General features: G+C 39.3%; 1 protein-coding gene and 1 long non-coding RNA gene across 11 annotated transcripts in view; one reads left to right on the top strand and one right to left on the bottom strand.

The window, feature by feature from the left end:
• Positions 1-19,726, top strand: part of ACSL4 (acyl-CoA synthetase long chain family member 4) — a 43,872-nt gene extending 24,146 nt beyond the window's left edge. For 4 of the 10 annotated variants that reach the window (XM_059859401.1, XM_059859405.1, XM_059859400.1 and 1 more), the window contains 15 exons: positions 1,964-2,008; positions 4,582-4,821; positions 5,115-5,292; positions 7,037-7,146; positions 7,231-7,369; positions 8,741-8,891; positions 10,005-10,128; positions 10,909-10,980; positions 12,608-12,747; positions 13,193-13,365; positions 13,572-13,646; positions 13,857-14,048; positions 14,533-14,647; positions 15,338-15,495; positions 17,276-19,726. In XM_059859401.1, coding sequence (XP_059715384.1) covers positions 4,594-4,821; positions 5,115-5,292; positions 7,037-7,146; positions 7,231-7,369; positions 8,741-8,891; positions 10,005-10,128; positions 10,909-10,980; positions 12,608-12,747; positions 13,193-13,365; positions 13,572-13,646; positions 13,857-14,048; positions 14,533-14,647; positions 15,338-15,495; positions 17,276-17,433 — 2,013 coding nt within the window. In that variant the 5' untranslated portion in view covers positions 1,964-2,008; positions 4,582-4,593 and the 3' untranslated portion in view covers positions 17,434-19,726. Of the gene's footprint in view, positions 1-1,963; positions 2,009-4,304; positions 4,822-5,114; positions 5,293-7,036; positions 7,147-7,230; positions 7,370-8,740; positions 8,892-10,004; positions 10,129-10,908; positions 10,981-12,607; positions 12,748-13,192; positions 13,366-13,571; positions 13,647-13,856; positions 14,049-14,532; positions 14,648-15,337; positions 15,496-17,275 lie in introns of all 10 variants that reach the window. The other 6 variants (XM_059859398.1, XM_059859397.1, XM_059859399.1 and 3 more) reach the window with 2 other exon arrangements.
• Positions 1,668-8,746, bottom strand: LOC132333878 (uncharacterized). The gene is made up of 2 exons (XR_009488279.1): positions 8,377-8,746; positions 1,668-1,906 (listed from the first exon to the last, which is right to left on the bottom strand). It is a non-coding gene; the product is annotated as an uncharacterized LOC132333878 (long non-coding RNA).
• Positions 19,727-20,562: the final 836 nt, after the last annotated feature.

The following is a 20,562-nucleotide window of genomic DNA, read 5'->3' on the forward strand; positions in this document are numbered from 1 at the left end:
GCATAAACCCTCTCTCTGTTCCCCATACACACTTCTGCTCTTACTTAGTCCCATAAGCTTTTGTAACTATTTAAAAGAAGTCTTTTCTATATTAAAAAATATAATTGCTAGTTGTTTCTTAGCTTTAAGATAAATTAGGAAGAGAGGAATGTCCCTTCTGTTCTGGAACATGTGCTTTGATTTCTGTTTTATGACCCTGGCTACAGGACAGGAATAGAATGTTGTATATTATCTGTCTGAAACTTTTATTTAAGGATATAAAATTCAGATTATACTTAGATAACATCTCTTCCATCTCTGGCAGCCCATAAAGTACAGTGTCAGTCAGGAGTAAACTTGGACTGTAGAATTTTTGTAAACACCCAGCATATAAAAGCCGTAAGTGAAACATTACCTCATGAGTGAGCTTTCCAGCATGAACACTGTAACATGTCACTGCAAAGGTTAAATGAACTCTAGACCACTTCAAAACTCAGAGAAGCTGATTCACCAGAGGAAAATCCTTTGGAAATGCTGAAAACCAGCTATCTAGGCTCTCCTAGATAAATACAACATCTATTTTGGTTTGGTTTCATTTTTTCTTGTAGTCATGCCTGACGCACACTGCTCTTTCTGGGAATGTGCATTTCCTGCACCAAGAACTGGGAGCTCTGCTGTTTCCAAAACAGCTAGATAAGGATCTGAAGAGGCTTGTTCTGCTCAACAGTCAAGAGAAATAATACGCTTTGTAAACCAATAGAAAATATTACATATTCTAAATATTCCAGTGTTAAATACCGGTTTTATCCTTTTGTGAAATTTTTCATGAATGCTAAATTTTACTTGTAAGGAATGAGAAATTTATAAAGAACATAACTGTTATACTTTAGTAATACGTAGTTGTCTTACCTTGAAGTGTCCTTGATGGTGCATTGACGTGAGCATTGCATCTCATCCTTTCTCTTAAAGTCTAATTAAGTAGGAGATTGAAGTCATAAGGTATAATTTGAGTAGCTAAGTTTGGCTTCTAACTGAATACAACTGGTATGGAGATACCTTTGCATGTTGAGTATGTCAGTCTGTTATATGCAGTATATTTAAGAGATGATAAATATTTATTTAGCATGAGTTTGGGATGATCCTGCAATGGATCAAAATCTTATACAGCCACATGCAGATGCCAGTAACTCTAAAAACATTCTAGCACCTCTTCTTTATATTTCAAGAGAAAATCTTTGTAGGAGAATTTTGCAAGGGACATTTAACTCGGTTTCAGTCTGTAAAAACTGATTAAAATCTTAGACTTATGGGGAAGACCTTTAAAATATAACTAGGTTTAACATCAGTTAAAGCTTTCTGCAGTAGACCTCTTGGAGCCTTATCTCTGCAGTTATACACAACCATCTTTTATGACACTGGTCATGGGACCAGTGAGGCCTCACTGCCTCTATAAACGTGCTTTTGTTCTGGAAAGTCTTCTCTTACCTCAATACCCCAAATCCACTTCATGTTCTCTTGGGCAGTGTGTGCCATGGGTAGTCCTGAGTTCATGTTTCTACTGATAGTCATCTCTCAAGAGTGACAAAGGGCTTCTTGTTCTGCCTTGAGTCAGAAGAATGGACCATATGCAATATGAAAGTCTCTTCCTTGTCTTTCTGGGTTTCATTGGTAATTAAAGTGCATTAAGCTTCTGTTCATAATTTTATTCAGAACATGTTTAAATACGAAAGGGAGGAAGTAGTGTCGCATAAAGTTCATCTCCTTTTTGGCAGCTTCATCTCTTGTCTGTGCAGTGTAGTTTGGAAGCTGAATCTTTTCCTGTGTTGTGATTGCTCTCCCTTGTATGGGTTGTGTTGTACCTCTTTCTGAATTCATAGCTTGTGCTTCTTAGAGGCAGTAGGGTGGAAGTTCTAAAGATTCCTCCTTTCTGCAAGGTAAAAAACATCCCAAATTCTAATATGTTCTTTTTTCTTTTTTACTGTAGGTCTAATCAAGACTGAAAAAACCTCAGTCATCACTGAGATCCCTTGTAAGTACACCTCTGTGTGTGTGTCTGTATGTGTGTGTGAGGTTTTGCATGAGCATGTTCAAAGGAAAAAGCCACAGTTTTCTTTTTGGGACTCACTAAGTTTTCCCACCTGATGTCTCTTAAGAATTACAGCTGATTTCTGCCAGGATAGAAATGTGATTCTCTTTTAAATTACTACAAATATATATAAATTAGCTGAGTTTTCTGGTTTTAGAAACACTTTTAAAAGTATTACAAATTAACTTGAAATTCCAGAATTAAAGAAATGCAGCCTTCCTCTCCTCCCTTCCTAAATTAGCCAGTTCTTGGTTATTAGCCAGTAGTGTTTCACAGTAGCACCACTTCTGAACAAGCTCCTGTGCAGCCCAAAGAAAAGCTGTGGTATTGTCTCATTGTGGTAAATAGTTTGCAGTACTCCAACAACTCTGCATTTTATCCAAGTTAGTGTGCCTGGTCATATGTTCATTGATGGAAGGTGAGGAGCAGCCAGAGTTCCCCCTGGGGTCTGTTTTAACTTGTAGCATTATGTGTAACCATGAGTGCGTCCTGACATTTCCTTACCATGTCTTAGAGCCATGGCTAGCTTGTCTTTGAATGCAGACTCAGCTGCTGGTTTTGGAGCACTGAATTAACTGGGATGAAAGTGTCATACAAGATTTGTGTTATAAACCAATAATCCTTCATTTTAGAGAACTGGAGCTTTGGGAAGTAAACTGATCTCTTTTCTGCTGAGGTTGATGGTGAGGCTCACCAGAGCAGAATAAACATGTACATTTTGAAAAGAATGTAGCATTCATTTTTTTATAAAAAGAAATATGCAGAATACTTCCATCCATACAAGTCTGAGCTTAGTTTAGTTTAGCTTAATTTATTATACTATCATTCAATAGTAATTTTATCCTGTAGTTGTAATTACAAAATTAGTGTGGTGGTCATGTTGTTTTAAATATCTGCAGATCTCTCAGTCTTACATTACCTTAAAGCTGTTGATATTGGCTACAACACAACTGCTTATATTGAAATTCTCATTAAATAACCCACCAACCTGTTACTTGACTTCTGTCTGCTGTAAGTAGCAGTTGTCTTGTTTAACCTGAAATGTTAATTGTAGCCTCCTTCATCACCTGAGGGTGGCAAATATATTAATAAAGGTGTATTTTGAGGTGTGCCTACATTCTTTTAATTCTTGATAGAGCCCTGAGAATTCCCTATTCTCATCCATTCTGTTTATCAGATGGTGTCCATGACAGCCTGGGCTCTGATGGTGGGTGTCAGTGTCACTGGCTCCCCTGCCTGTCTGAGGTTCTGCCCTTGGCTGGGGCACCTGTGCCTTCTCTTTTCCCCACTGTGCAGCGTGGGTGATGTGTTAGCAGGCTGTGTTTGCACAGCAGCCAGGTGGAGATAACCACCCCTCTCTCACATGCCAGGGCAGACTGGTCCCAGGCCAGTGGGCTGGCCCTGACTGGGGTTTGCTGTGATGGTTTTGTTTTTCTCCCACTCACCACCAGTCCTTACTTAGGCCCAGTTCTCCTTAATGAGGAAAGATTTCTGATACACAGACAAAATCTTGCCAAATTGTACTTTATTTTAAATTGAGTTAAATTGGTCAGATTTTATTCTGTTTTCCATACTTGGAGTTTGAAATGCATGTATTGAAGTACTTTTTGAAATTGGAAAAGCAAATCTGCATAATCCCTTTCCAAGAGTCTGACATTCAGCATTGAAAAGTAGAAGATTAAAAATGCAGTTGCTGGAGCAAAGTTAATAAAGCAGTTTTGGAATATTATATAGTTTTTAGATTACAGCATGTAGACTTTTGAGTCTATATACTATTTTTGAGTATATCAAGATACATTTTAATCTGAATAGAAGTTGATAGAATATTCTGAAAAGCAGTAAAGCAATCTGCTGTACCTCTTCTCTGTAGTACAAATATTTAATGGGAAAACAAGTGTTGACCTTTCCCATAATTACACAATTGTGTCATTACTCAAGTAGCTTAAACACAATATTATGTTGTGAAGGACAGACTTCATCTCAACAGCCCTGAACTATTCAAACAGAAATAGCGGGGAAAAGTCTGTGAGAAGTAAATATTTGGGAATGCAAGAAACAAGTATGGAAAAGATTCATCCTCTTTCATCCCCAGAGCAGTTCACAGCTCTATTGTGCAGTGATGCTTTTGAAGTGAGCTCCTAGAAGAACTAAAACTAATTAACTGACTATATTATTACTAATTTAATTATTTTTTCTTTCTTTTTCCTGCTCTCTGCTTGGCACTGGTTTTCGCCCGTAGGTGTCCACTGTTGGCTCTCAAAGGTTACTAAAATTTTGCAGCTGCTCTGAATCAGCTCTACCTAAGCTTCACCTACTGTTGCTTCTCCCTACACCACTCTGCACTGCTGCCTTGCTCTTGTCTGCTTCAGAACTCCCTAAGAGAGTTTCTATTTTAAATACCCACAATGAAATTTAGGCTAGAAATGTGTGCCATTCTCTTGCTGCCTGTGTACTTGTTAATCTGGTTGTACAGTGTGCTGCTATTTATTCCCTGGTATTTTCTTACCAATGCCAAGAAGAAAAAGGCTATGGCAAAGCGGTTAAAAGCTAAACCCATCTCGGACAAGCCGGGGAGCCCCTACCGCTCTGTCACTCACCTGGACTCACTAGCAAACATAAACATCCCTGGAGCAGACACGCTGGACAAGCTCTTTGACCATGCTTTAGCAAAGTTTGGGAAGAAGGACTGTCTTGGAACCAGGGAAATTCTGAGTGAAGAAAATGAAATGCAACCAAATGGAAAAGTATTCAAAAAGGTAAAACTTGTAATTTTTTACTTAATTCTGACTTGGGTTTCAGCTGCTTTGTATCTTGCCTCAACAATGCTAGAGCTCTTCCTCAGTCATCATCTAATAAAGCATTCATTTTCTGGTAGTTGTGGGATAACAGAATATACAGGATGCACTGTTCATTCCACTTCAAGTAAAATGAAAGCAATTTCTTAATGAATGGCAGACTATGTACTCACTATGTACACCAACTCACATCAGCCAGTAGAGCTATACCAGAAGCTTCTTGTCATGAAAATTCATTGTTTTTTCCTCTGAAGTTAATTCTAGGAACTTACAGATGGTTATCCTATGAAGAAGTAAATGAGAAAATCACTCGCCTGGGGAACGGACTGACTGCCCTGGGACTAACCCCCAAAAGCACCGTTGTCATATTCTGTGAGACCCGAGCTGAGTGGATGATTGTAGCTCTCACCTGCTTCAAGTACAACTTCCCTCGTGAGTGCTCAGCTTGGTTACTTCTAATGGATTTTAGAACCAGTTCTCAGCACAGATCTGGCTGTTAAGTATTTTGACTCTGCCAGTCCTGTCATTGGAGGTATAAGAATGTCATAAATTCTCTGCTGATGGTCTGATTCTTAGAAGTTTTCAGTCTATCCTGTGCATTGTGGATGTCCCTAAAATTAACTTGCTCATACTTATGAAACTGTATTTTATGATTTTATTGTACTATGATCTAGATGTTAAAATGACAAAATAGTACACTTATCATTCAGGTTATTTTAAATATTCTGAAGATGTCAGTAGTTGCATTTAAGATGTCAGTTGTATTTCTCCCCACAAAATGTGGGATGTTTTTACAGTATTTTCTGTCTATATCCTAAATTATACATCCAAAAGATGAAATGGTTATCAGAAGAGAAGAATGGTGCACAAAATCATATGAGAGTCTGTGGGTGGTCTGTTTTGGTGCATTTGTAAACTGCTCAAATTCATTACAATTATGTATGATTTTTCTTTTTTTTTTTTTTTTTATTCAAGCTGTCAGAAATCTCTAATGGAAGTTAAACTTGGTGAGCTGCAGCAGTTACTGAGCACTCCAGTGCCCATTTTGCACACAACACACTGTGAACCACAGCCTATTTTTTTTGCTTGCACTGGGCTGTCTCTTTTTCTCCCAGCAGCAGTAGTAGCTGCCTGTGTGAGGAGCAGCTTGTACAGCAGAGTGTGCAGAGAGGCTGTTCAGGAGCAGCAGTGGAAGAGATGAACTTCCTACTGAAGTAGGAGACTATGGTTAATTTGGCCTGGATCCCTATACTTTGAAAGGCAATAAGAAATCCTGTATAACATTACTCTTTTTCCTGTTCTGTGGGAACCCTATCTCACAGCACTGTTAAATTCCTTTAATGGTCTTTGGAGGTTACAGTTTGAGATAGCAAATGATACTAAAGAAGGGTTTTTTTCAGTAGAGAGATAACGAGGACAGGTGAACTCCATTGTGTCTGGGAGGCACTTCATGGCATTCCTGTGGCCAGTCTGGGTTAAAAATAATCTGGCAGTGTGAAAAACAGTCTGATTCCTTAGTCTGATTCTCTGCCTTGCTGCCATCACTAATTCCATGGAAGCAAGGAAAGTAGCTGACAGTGTATAAAGAGCTGCCTGTAGCCATGCCCAGCTTTAAGCTGATGCCCTGTAATGTCTGAGTGTTACCTGTCCCCTTGAGTTGTGGTTGCAGAGAGCTCAGGAGCAGAACACCTGCCTGCTCTTAGTTTCTTACTCTGGGATTGCTTTGTATGTTACTGTTGGGGTTTGGTGCATCTGTTTGTTCTGCTAATTTCTGCTATAGAAGAAGGAGAATTATTTTGGGAGGATGTAGATGACCATTATAGGTTCCTTCCAACTGCCTGACCACTTCAGGGCTGACTAAAAGTTACAGCCTGTTACCTAGAGCATTGTTCAAAGGCCTCCTAAACAGTGACAGTCTTGGGGCATCGATCTCTCTAGGAACCCTGTTCCAGTATTTGACCATGCTCTTAGTAAAGACCTGCTTCTTGCCCAGCTGTCCTCCTTGTTCCAGAGGTCTCTTGTGCCATAACACTTCTGATGTGGAAAAATCAAAAGCTGTTTTATTTTCAAATTAGCAAATTCCCAATTTAGTGCTTTCCAGTAACCTAAAGTAAGAGCTTTTGCATTTAGTTTTACTTTTACCCTTCTTTTGTGTATTCTCTCATCCCTGTGACAGTTGTCACTCTCTATGCCACCCTGGGGGAAGAGGCAGTGACCTATGGTCTCAACGAGTGTGGAGCATCATATCTGGTCACCAGTGTGGAACTCCTTGAGAGCAAACTTAAGGTAATTTGGCATCATCTTCACCTCCTCAAAGCAACCCTACAGTTCAGTCAGTACACTACTAAAAATTTCATTTCTTTTCTGTAGACTGCACTGCCACAAATCTCCTGTCTGAAACATATCATTTATGTGGACAACAAGACAGTCAATAAATCAGAATACCCTGACAATGTGGAGATCCATAGTATGCAGACAGTAGAAGAGCTGGGAGCCAAACCAGAAAACTGTAAGTGAATCAGTTCAGAGGACTGACTAATCAGGCAGTGTTTGCACCTAGGTTAAGAGGGATGTGTAGCAGAAAACCCCCCACCGGCAAAGGGTGGCCTTTGTCACCAACAAAGACAGTGGCAGGTTGCCAGTTCATCCTCCAGCTCCCTTTAAATAAACAAAAAACTTCTTTTATATCTTTTTTTCATGTGTCATGTATGCCAGGATAAAACCTTGTTTTTAACTTGTAAACCATAACCAGAATAATTTAATACTTCATCTTTGTTTTAGGATATGAAACTGGTTTAATGTTTCATTTTCTGCTCCTCTTACCTTTTATTTATCTTACTATCACTATTTTCAACAAGAGGAGAAAGCACTTAAAGTTTTTTTTTGTTTTTTTTGCTTGAAAATGTCCATTATCTTAACCAAACTCTAGCTAAAAAGCACTTAAGGCTAGAGGAATAACAGTTACATTCCTTGCTCCATTGGGCAGCCAGGAGTGACTGTAAACATCTGCTTTAAGGAAGGAAAACCCAACCCTGATGATCTGTTCTCCTTACATCAGCAGTCTGTAATTAACCACGTCTCTCTCTGGAATAAAGGAGGAGATAAACTGGCAAAGGAGCTTTGGGAAACACACATTCATCACAGCTGCTTATCTCTGATCAGCCTGAGGTGCTGATACAGACCGGCAGTGACCCTAAGGGGTGTTTTTTCTTGGCCTTAGTCTCTGAAAAGCCTGCTTCCTTGCAGACACTGAAAGCCATTAAGGCTGATGATTGTCATCCTAAGAATAAAGAGAACTAAAACAAAATTCAGAAGTCAAGTGTTGTAAGCTTACTGCTTTTCTAGGAAACTTGAGGTTTACCTGAGGAAGGTTTATTTAAAATATTTTTTAAAATGTCAGGAGGGGGAGTTAAAAGGAATCTTACCTCTACAACCTTGGCTTTGAAAGACTGATGGACAGAAAAGCTGACTTGCAGCTTTTTGGGATGTTGGTTTGTTGGTTTTTTTTTCACTCACCTTGCTGTTTATCATCCATACTGTATTTCTCCCCTTTGCTGCCATTGACAGTTTTATTTGGTCTTCAAAAGGCTCTTTCTTTGAAACTTTGTCAGCTATAAACCACAATGACAGAACTGTCACCCAGATTGTGTAGATGCTCAAATACTCATCATTCCTTTCAAAATTGGCCTTCCCTCTCTTCCTCTTAAAACCAGATGACTGCTCTCTCCAGCACTGACCTGCAACAGCTTGCTGTGCTGACCTTCCATGAAGCACCTGTTTCACACTGATTACAGACATTGGCACACTGATTAATTACAGAAATAATTTAGAAAGTAGACAAGAAAATAATAAATAACAGTTTTTCTCCTGAATTTTGTAGCGAGCATTCTGCCAAGCAGACCTGTTCCTACAGACTTGGCTTTAGTAATGTACACCAGTGGCTCTACTGGGAGACCCAAAGGAGTGATGATGATGCATAAAAACTTAATAGCTGGAATGACAGGACAGTGTGAGAGAATACCTGGACTGGGGTAAGAAACACTTTGTCTTGTGCACAGAGAGCTAAAACAACCTCCAAAAGTGTCACATTTATAGTCTGCTGCTGGCATTGTGTTATCAAGTTTTTTCATGTTATTGTGAGGCCACTGCCTTTTAATTTATAAGAAATATGCCTTGTGTTTACTTTCATTGTTTGAAAAATATACCCTTCTAGCTCTTTTCTCCCATGCTGTTGCTTTTTTAATTTTTATTACCCTTAGCTCTAAGTCTGTGATGGATTTTTGCACTTTTGAGTATCAGAGGATACCACTAGATAAGAGATTCCTCCTCTAGTGCAATTTGGGAAATGTTTTTAGACATTTTCAGGCACTTACAATCAGTTTATGAGCATGTCAGAGCCTACCACTTCAGTGACCCGGAGACACCACTCTGGGTGCACATGCTGCAGAATCTGTTAAAGTACAGTTCAGTGAAGGAGCAGAAAAGTAAGAAATTATGCACTGACAACAGTAAAACCAAGTGCAGATTCCTTCACATTAATGTTTTGAGGAGTTTTTTCATGGAAGTGTGTGTATTTGTCTCTGCATTCACAAAAGGTTCAATAGCTGAAATAAGGCCTGATGCTGTTGAGAGAGGATATAAACCCAGTTTGGCTGGATGCTGAAAGCTGCTGTTCAGTGACAGCTCTAAGGTTCTTGCTGAGAAATCTCTGAGCAATTACATTCTGAAACCAGCCTCAGTACTTCAGTAATCAGCTCTCTTTCTAGTAATGTATCCTAGAAGAAGATGACTGACAGGGCTTTCTAAATCATTGCTCATTATTTTAAAGTGTAGTTATTTCATCCTTAATTTCTTAACTGAAATGAAACCTCCCACAAGGAGAGGAGATTGCAGTAAAGGACTAAGGAATCAGAGTTTCCTAGAAAACAAGGCAAATCCTGTAATTTGTACTGATTTCAGTAAGGGCAGATTTCCCCAGTTTGTTTATATACTGTGGCTGAAATCACACCCATCTTGTGTGCAGGAGAATAAGCTCACCTGGGATCCAGGTCAATCAAAAAGTAATAACTAAGCACACAATAAAATGGTCAAATGGTATTTTCAGTCCACTTCTGACTCATGGTTCATTATTTTTTCTTTCCCAGACCCAAGGACACTTACATTGGTTATTTGCCTCTGGCCCATGTGTTAGAACTGACAGCAGAAGTTTCCTGCATCACTTATGGCTGCAGGATTGGTTACTCCTCTCCTCTCACTCTCTCGGATCAGGTGAGGGCTAGCAGAGCAAGGTGGGGAGCAAACTTCACCTTTGGCAGCCTGTTCTCTCCTTGCTCAGCTTCCCCTTCAGTCAAGAAATGCTGATGTATATGGTGCACTTCAAAAATATACAGCTTTTTTTCAGAAAATGATGCAAATTAACATTCCTGGTGAACAACATTGGTGGGTTGTACCATATAAATTTTATTAAACCTTTGCTTTTATGGTACTTAGGAAGTCTAAAACCAATCCTAATAAATGCCTATAGCATTATCCACTGGATAACAGGGTAAGAACAGCTTTTAATAGATCAGCTGAACTGTTTAAACTGGTCTTAAATTTTGGTCTCACTTTATCAGTTCTTTAACCAGTTATTGCAGATCTTCTATTTAGTCCTATGCCTTTTTCCCTTTAGCAGTTCAGATAAATAAGAGTAAATTAAGCCAGAATAGATACCTCCTGTATGTTTTGCTTGTAGAGAGATTTGCATCAAGCAAAACAAGCTCCCAAAGGAAGATGGAGGAGAAAGCAAAGTACTAGAGGGAGGAAGTAAGAGAAAGATAGATAGACAGATAGATAAACAAAGTGAACCTGTAAAAGATTAAGTATTTTGGTTGAAGTAGATGTTAATCATTACTCTTTCCTTAACAATGGGGACAGAATGACACAGGAACAGGGGAAGATATTTGAACAAATTACATGGTAATATATTTGCTCCTTTTGTTAGTTCTTTAGTTTTCAAGCACTGTTTTGTTTTCTGCTTCATAAACTGACATTTTTTCCTTATTACAGTCAAGTAAAATTAAGAAGGGAAGCAAAGGAGACTGTACTGTACTTAAGCCTACACTGTTGGCAGCTGTGCCTGTAAGTATACAGAAGCAGATATGTCCAGCAAAAAAAAAAAGTTCTGTCTTTTTTATGCTAGAAAAGTGCATTTACGAACATGTTTTGCTCTTCACATGTAAGTAACTGTCACTAATAGGAAAAGAGCAAACAGACATTCCAGCTGTTGGTGGATTGAACTGAGTACTGGTGCTGCAGATGAACACAAGAGGCTGCCTGTACTAAAGCCAGGATCCTTTTTGATCCAAACCTGTCAATGTTTCAGTACTTAGAAGTGGTGTTTTGACACCTGGACTCTTGACACAAAAGGTCCCAGTCTGGAGCTCCTTTTTGCAGAGGGACAAACAGGGTGGTGCTGGCCAAGAGGGAATCCACTGTAAGAACAGGGGCATTTGGCTCAGTCCCAGACTTAGCAGGTCCAGGTAACACCGAGGCTGAGTCTCTCTGCTGTTCTCAGGGTTGGCAGGCCAGGCTGAGCCTTCTCTCAGAGGAAAGAGTGATCAGGAGACTGGAACTCCTCCTGCTTCTGCAGGTTCCACTGCTCTGGGAGTGACCAGGCTCCTGCACTCCACAAGGCTGTGGTGCTATCCAGAGATTCCACAAATGTTTGTGTCTTTGTGGTGCCAAGGCCCTCCCCACATGTGCTGCCATCACAGGTGCTGCTTTTAGGATCCTGTGGCTCATAAAACTGGTAGCACTGGGTGTGCCACATGGTGGTGGGGAGTGAGTAGGAGGATGTAATCTAGTTTAGGAATACTGAGTTTTGGTTGGATCTGGTTGTTCTTCAACAACTTAGAATAGCCAAAAGTTTTAAAATCAAATAAGTCATTTTCATTCTTTTGTTTTATAAAATCATAAGCACATAAAGAGACTTGGTCGTCTTCTTAATAATTAACAGAATGACAATAAGTAAGTCTGAGAACTCCAATCTTCTGGTAAATACCCCTTTAAATTTATTACATGGAGAGAAGGCTCATAAATACTTCAAAACATTATGCTCCAAAACAAACTTGAAGAAGCCAATCTTTAAATTTCTATTAAATACTTCACCATTCTGAACAATATTTTAGGTTCTGTGTATTTGGGTGACCATAAGCTTGTTATTTTAATGGAAATTAATCTCTGGTCTGTGACAGAATTGTGGTGGATTTTTGTCAGATAATTAGAATTACTGCCACCATGTTGCTCTGAAAGTTGAAGAGCTCTCTTGGAAAAGGAAATGGTGCAATGAATTCTTAGTTCACTCCCTTCTTAACAATTGCTGTGGATAAAGTACAATATGAGCACTCCCAAGCAGGACACACTGTGAGGGAATATACCAACCTTTAGCAAAGAGATTAAGTTAAACTTGAATTTAAAATTTTCTGAATCAGTTTGTCACAGTTTAAGTAGAGGTTCAGATGTAAATAGCTCCAAGCTGCAATGGTCTATAAATTGGCTCAATGATCACATGTTAAAAGCAATGCACTTAAGCACTGCCTAACCCCACGATGCAAAGATTTCACTCTTGTTATCCATTTTAAAGGAAGGATAAATGGGGGGGAGGGGTGGGGGGGGGGGGGGTGTGTGTTACTTGTGACATGGGATTTAATTTACACATGCTGGTCTGTCCCATGTGGTAATTTTCCTTTTTTTAAACACTTTGTAGGAAATAATGGACAGAATTTACAAAAATGTCATGAGTAAAGTTCAAGAGATGAACTATATTCAGAGAACTCTGTTCAAGATAGGCTATGACTACAAATTGGAACAGATCAAGAGGGGATATGATGCACCTCTGTGTAACATGTAAGTAGCATTCTTGGGCCAAGGGTGCGTTTTGCCTTGGGATCTGTTAGGACATTCTAAAAGAATGATCCTCTGAGCTATCAGACACTTCTCATCTGCCATGCAAATAACATCTAAGGAGTAACTGACGTAGTCCAAGTTCTTACTGGAAACAGCTAAGATATTTCATGGTAATGACTAATCTTCCAGACAGCTGCCTGCTTCATTTTCATTGCATTGCCTTTTTTTATGTGATAAAACTGGAATGTTTGTTAAGCTAGGGGAACTCTGCCTCCTCAAGTGTTACACAAGAGGTAATGGGTTTGATTAGCCCTGCTGTCTACTAAAATCTGGGAAAAAATTAATTTTTAAGGCGTTCCAGTTAGGAAGAGAGGAAGAAGTTTTGTCTCTTCTTGTAAGAGTGAGCTAAGTGAATAATTTTTAACGCTTTTTGCCTTCTTTCAAGACTATTGTTTAAAAAAATAAAGGCTCTGCTGGGAGGGAATGTCCGAATGATGCTTTCTGGAGGAGCACCACTCTCACCTCAAACACAGAGATTCATGAACATCTGCTTCTGCTGTCCTGTTGGGCAAGGCTATGGACTGACAGAAACGTGTGGAGCTGGAACTGTTACAGAAGGTAGTTAAAACACCTGTGGAAATACAGAAGTTCAGAAATAGATATGTATGAGTGTTTGGTGATTCTTAGTTTTTTTAAAACAAGTCAAAATACAGCTACAATTCTACAGCTGTAGTTCTGCAGTAAAGTAATTTGAGATAAGATACACCCTATTCACATTTCAAATAACAAAAAATCTTGGTTTTCTTTCTTGTTTTCTCCCTAAGTTGCTGATTACAGCACTGGCAGAGTTGGAGCTCCTCTTATTTGTTGTGAAATAAAACTGAGAGACTGGCAAGAAGGTGAGAGTAGTAATTGTTCTGATTTCAGACTAATTAATTGAGCCTCTGCCTATCTGCTTAGCTAGGTGTAGCATATGAAGAAATTGTTCTTTATCTTTGATAATAGTCATCAGTTAGTGTGCATTAATTTCCAACTGAAGTTTCAAAGTATTTTCTTGGCAGAAGGATATATAAGGTGTAAATAATTGCTTGGGACTGTGTTGTTTTCAGGAGGCTATACTAATAAAGACAAGCCTAATCCTAGAGGAGAAATTATAATTGGTGGACCCAACATCTCTATGGGATATTTTAAAAATGAAGAGAAGACAACAGAAGACTTTACTGTTGATGAAAATGGCCAGAGATGGTTCTGTACAGGAGATATTGGGGAATTTCATCCAGATGGGTGTCTGCAGATCATAGGTGGGTCTCAGTTTTTGATACCCTAATATATTGCAAACTATTGACTAACCATAATTATACACATGTTATTAATACTGTTGGCTTTGCCTGGGCTAATCTGCTTAAGGTTACCTAATTACAGAACCAGTGTAAAACACATTTTTGGAAGTCCTCACAGCTGGAGTATAATTTTGGAAATGATGCCATTTCCTGTGACATGATCATCATCTAAATTTAGCACATGGACTTTAAAGAATAAATACAAGATTAAATTTTGGATTCATTACAAAGCTTTAAAATCAGAGTCCTTTCCTACAATCTGTGTGACAAGAATGTAGTGCTATAACATTTATATAGAAATCTTTATAAATTTGCTTTAAAACTTGTCCATTAAGATCTGGCACAGCACAAAATACATTGGTGGTGTGTATGGAAATGAGTCTGTGGAAATGCTCAAGTTTAAATGAAACAAGGTTTTCTTTTTTTCCCTTCCCCTGACTCCTAGATCGTAAGAAGGACTTGGTAAAGCTACAAGCAGGAGAATATGTATCTCTGGGCAAAGTAGAGGCAGCACTGAAGAACTGCCCATTGATTGACAATATCTGTGCTTATGCCAAAAGGTAAGAGTAGTATTAATGTAGAAACTCTGCTTAGCATAAACATGAAGTACAGGGCTCTGATCCACTTCTCCAATCCAGCTACAGTTCTCCATGGTTTCCTTCTAATAACCCTCTCCATCAGAGTACAAGTTACAAACATGTCTGAAGAAGCACAGCTCTCCAGATTCCCTAAAAGCTGAAGAAATTACCTGGTTTTCTGTTGGCATTTCTGCTATCCAGATATGCCTCTGTTCCATCCCATCCCTTCCTTAAACGAGTATATATCATTATATATGGTTATATTTAGCATGTGTTCTGGCTGTCAGAATCCCAGTGAAAAGTTAATCTGGACACTTTGTACCTGATCCAGGGCTTTCCAGTGAGTTTTGGAAATAGTCCCAATATATTCCCCTCTCACCCTAGGGAGAAGCTGCAGAGAAGTGCTAAAACCCCAGGTCTAGCTGGGGAGCTAAACTGAGATGTGTATGAGTGAAATGACAGCAAAGCCTCATTCTGATCAAACCTGATGTTGTAAACCAGCTTGGAATATCTTCTTGATAAACCTTCAGATGTGAAGCCTTAATGCACAAGAAGGGTTCTGTATAGTGGAATAACCTGGGCATTTGTGGGTCCAGCAGCAGGTAATTTACACCCTGAAATGAAGGTCTTGACTGAACCTTTTTTCCTTCCTTCTCTTGCCACTCTGTGTAGTGACCAGTCCTATGTGATCAGTTTTGTGGTTCCTAATCAGAAGAAGCTGACAGCATTAGCTGAGCAGAAAGGCATCAGTGGAAGCTGGGTGGACATTTGTAACAATCCTACAATGGAAGCAGAAATACTGCGAGAGATTAAAGAAGTGGCAAACAAGAGTAAGTACCACAGCACATCCTGCTGCCCGGGGGGCTTATCCAGCAAAAACTGCCATTCTCCTCACTAACTGCTCCTCCTCCTTCCAGCTTCTCTGTATCTGCCAAAACTTAATGGTTTACCAAGGCAAAGATCACACAAAATTGTTGCACATTATGCCAGGAATTTACATCATACTGGTTGAATTGATTACTATAATACTTGTATTTTTTACAAAATACCTGAAGGGTTTTTCCATCTAAATTCTGGAGACAAGTTTCTTGTCTAATATGGTTAAAATAAGGCCCAAAAGAGCTGTTAATTGGAAGAAAAGTTGCAAGCATTTGTTGGCAAGGAAACTGGTTAAGCAAGAGATTTCAAAGCATTTTTTCCCCATACAACTTTGTTCCCTACAGCTTTGAACAGCTATGATCCTTGTGGTTGTAGAGGCTTAAAAGCCTGCTAGTCCTTGCTGGGGTACTGAAGGATCAAAAGTGTCATCAGTCCTTTATGGGACAGAAAAATGAACAAACTCAGTGGGGAATAAAGTCTCTAAAGCACCTCATACAAGGAAGCAGTAAAAGCTGCACTTAAGTACATGCTAAGCACTTTCTCTTAAACAGAGAGGAGAATCTGCCTCTTGAAAATGGGAAAACAAGGAGAGACACTTTTAAGTCTTACCTTGAAAAAAATAAATCAATCCATATGTTTAAGGCTTAGGTTTAAACATTTTCATCCCTGGGAGTTTTTGTCATAAATTGAACAAATTATTATCCATATAGCTTTGTGTACTTAAACCCTTTGCTTATGCATCCTTTCTGCCTTCTAGATAGTAATCTACTATTGAGATACAACTAATTTATGTGAAACTATTTTCAAGACTGTTTTAAAGAGGTAGTTCTACATTCTTAGCAGAGCACGGTGCACCTTCATTGTGAGCAGGCACACATCTGAGAGGGAGGCAGCAGCACATCCTGATAGCAGCTGAAGTTAGAAAGGCAGAGGAGCTGCTGGGTCCCACTGCTGCCGCCCCCCAGAGGCTGTGCTGGAATTCAGCTACAAGTCCATGGCTGTGGATCCCATTCCCAGCCTACCTGCAGGAGCTGGTAGAAACTCCATGTGGTACTGGGCACATGTAGCACCTCCCTGTGGTATTCCTGCTGCTCCTGCCCTTCCCTTTCTCCTCCCTTGCTCCCCCCTCTCGGGCTGTGCAAGAGGAGGAGCAGCCTTGGTTGCAGTGAGGCAGTGCATGTGCCAAGCCACTGCTTCCAGCTGAAGGGAAAGTAAGTGGCTAATGTAACAAAAATACAAAGAAGTCCCTTTGTTTTGAACTCTAAACAGACTTTTAGGAATGAAAAATATAGGAAGGAAACATTCAACCAGGCAAAGTGTACAAGTGCTTCATTATAATTTAAATATGAAGCATGTCCAGCTAGTCTGAGTTAACTAGTTATTCTGTTCCTGTAATGAAGATACAATTGCAGAGTTCAGTGTATGCTTTTGTGGCAGTAGTCTCAGAGCTTCAGGCTACTCAGGCATTTGTTTCAAGCTTTAGATTTTGCATTGTCACATCCAATACAAGCTCTAAACACAGAGTGTAGAAGAATATTTTCCCACTTACCAGCACTCGGCATTGGGACAGGATGAAATGTGCCTGTGACCATTGTGTAAGGTTATTTCATTAAGTAGGACAGCACATTATACAAGCTACAGGGTGCTGACCATAGTTTTAGGGAACATGAATTAGTATTTCATTTGGCTTTGTAATCACAGTCGTGCTTTTCTTTGTTCTTGTCCCCTCAGTGAAATTAGAAAGGTTTGAAATACCCATCAAGGTCCGGCTGAGCCCTGAGCCGTGGACCCCCGAGACTGGGCTGGTGACAGATGCTTTCAAGCTGAAAAGGAAAGAACTGAAAAACCATTACCTCAATGACATTGAAAGAATGTATGGAGGCAAATAAACAGCTCAGCTGACCTGGCAGCTGTGCAGGTGGCTCCTTCTCATGCCTCAGTTTTGGATGTCTGTGTGCACTGTAGATATCACACATTCAAAAAATACACCAAATGGACAACTGTTTCTATAATTGCTATCAAGTAAAACAGAATATCTTAGACTCCAAATCCTTAATTGTTAGCAGATTAGACAGTGATGGTCTTCATAGAGTTTTGTGTGATCATCTCCAGTTTTGAGACAGACATCATTATGTGAAGCAGTGTGACCAGGTAATTTTATTGTTTCTCTAGCATATTCAGACTGCTTACAACTTCTCTTTAACTTATGCTGAAGTCTGGCCTATATTTCAAAAAGGAAAAAATAATGTAATTGTGATGACTCTTCTGTCATAATAAGACACTTGTAATAAGATATTTCCTTCTAGCAAGGAGGGAAAAGGATTATCCAGTGTCTATCCTTCTCCATTTGAAAACAAAACCAAAACAACAGCAGTAGTCAAGAACTTGCTAGAGATCACTGATAATGCACTGCTTGAAAATGGATTCTTCTGCACATCAATATCTTGAATATTTACAGTGCCTACAAAAGAATAGACAGTACACTTACTGAAATAAAGGTGAACTGAAAAGCTTTCTGAAAACAAGTTATAAGAAATTTCACTCAAGAGCATGGAATTAACTATTTCAACTTCCAGCTCACCAAACAGGTTTTTAATTGCCACTGCATTTTAATTCAAGCAGAGCTCTCCCCTGGACACAGAGTGTAAAAGAAAACAAAGATTTGCACAGCTCTGGGGGTGCTGATGAGAAATCAGTGCCTGAATGCAGAACTTGCATCTGGACTGGCAGACAGCTGAGAAACTGATGGGCAGTGGTCTCTAAACTGACTTGAAACTCAGAAGAGTTTTGGTGGGTTTTTCTGAGAGGTGGCTGATGTTTTCAAGGCAATGATTCTCTAGAGCTTCACATACATGTGAATACTGGTTACCTGGGTGTAACTTAGAGGATCGGGTTTTAGATGTCTGCATTCCTTTGTGGAAGGTATTTCCGTTCACCTTTTAACTGTGGTAAGCATGATACGGCAACCAGAAACCAACAGGAGGTTCCCTGTCTAGTCTTGTTTTACTTTCATAAAAGTAGTTTCTGCCAGGGAATCTTTGTTTCTTGGAAACTTTTAAAAAGGGACAAATCACTCCATGGAAATTCATTATAAAAATGTTCTCTTATTAACTGGAAGTCACAGCTGTGAAGGAGGAAGATGTAATTTAATAATAGTTCATCATTTTGTGTGCCGAATCCTGTACTGTGTCTTCTTTTGAATTGTAACTGAGCTCCTGCATCCCTGTCAGCTCTTCACACTTGAACCATAAGTGCTGTAAAAAGTGCAGGCTCTTGATACTGTTCTACTTTGCACTTTCTTAATCATTTTATATATGTTGCTTACATTTTGTACAGCTGTGGCCCTCAACTGCTCTATATTGCAAATTCATTTGAAAGTATTTATAGATTTCTATTCATAACATTTGTGTTGTGTATATGATGGTTAAAAAAACTATTTGGTATTGTCATTGTACAGAAAGTCAAACATTTTGTACATTGCTTCTCCTGAACACACGAGCTTGCAATTTCAAGACAAGTTTTTCTTTTTCTGCATGTATATGTATTTTTATTTTCCAGTTAAAATAGACTTTGGCGAAAATAAACGATGCCTCTACACTCCTCAAGTAAAGCATCCCTTCTCCTGGGGACCAACTCCAAACTTCACTATGCATAATTTTCTCTGGCTAGTGCAGAACACTGCCTGCTGACATCCAAGAACCCCAAGGCGAAAGAGAGAGAGAAAACCTGGTATATAAAGGTGGTGGTATCCAGGTGTGCATGGAACTACAAGTGTCACTAAAAGAAACAAGGAAATAGCTTTTCTAAAAAAATTTTTTTTAAGATACAAACAGTTGGTTTTTGACAGCAGGGAGTATATCCCATAGCAGTAGCAACTTTTAAAATTACTTGGCCCTGGATCCATGGAACCAATTTTTCCATGTTTTAAAACTGGTCTGTATTCAGTAGCCTTTAGTCAGCCTTTTAGCATCACAAAAGTGAAATACATAAGAAAGATACTTACATTTGAGTCTTTCAGCAGGTTCTAAGACTATTTTTTTAAAGCCATGAATGTATTTATATGAAATGTATTTTATCTTCTGTGTCTTGGTTGACTGAGGATTGCTATTTTCAAAATATATGTACACACATAACACAATGTTAACATTTCAAAAGTGGAATACAACTTCAATGGTTCAACAAGTTTGTGTTTTTGAAGATCTTTGTATTGTTCCTGTTCTGTGCCTCACATTCTGTGTCTACCTTACAAAGCAGCAGCAGTGGGTCCATACTTCAGGTAATGAAAACCAAGCCTCCAGCAGGCCTGGTTTTTCTTGTAAGGAATGAACTAGAGGTGGATGTGCTGCAGCTTTTCAAGCACCTTTGGGGAAGGGGAAGGATTACATCAGGCTGCCTTCAAATATGGGGATTGTTTGCAAATACCTTGCAGTTGGGCAAGAACTGCATCCTTCATTTTAATGAATTCTAAAGCCTTTTTGTGACAGAGCTTGTGGAGAAGAAACAGAATAAGCAAGAATGTTTAATTTTTGTCATTAAAAAGAAGGAACTAGGATGCAGATGAAGAGATAGTAAATCACTTCAAAATCATTATGTGATAGTTACAGATGCTGTTTATCCTGCTGCGCTGAAAGGACATACACCATGGGACTGAAATGTGAGGGAGAGGTTCATGTACTGCTGAGGGTTCCAGAATGCTGAAAGTTCTTCAGAAAGCAGGTTAAGAATTTTAAATCATCCTTGTAAGACTGGGGGGGAAAGTTCAAAGAGAAACAAAATGCAGTTTGGGCAGATGCGGTGTAAGATTGTATTTAGGCTCTCTACCTCCAAAGCCATGGTGTGTCTGGAGAAAGCCAGAGTGTAACCACCACAACAGGGGCACTGGGAAGCTTCAGCTGTGAAGGAAGTTTGGAGTTGTTTAGCTGGCCTAAGGAGGAATGGCATATGCCACTAGATGATTAACCTGCAACTCCATGCACAAGGCACTAAGAGCTGGCCCCAGGGAAAGAGAAAGAACAGGG

This window comes from Haemorhous mexicanus, chromosome 14 (assembly GCF_027477595.1).
Source record: "Haemorhous mexicanus isolate bHaeMex1 chromosome 14, bHaeMex1.pri, whole genome shotgun sequence".
NCBI lineage: Eukaryota > Metazoa > Chordata > Aves > Passeriformes > Fringillidae > Haemorhous > Haemorhous mexicanus.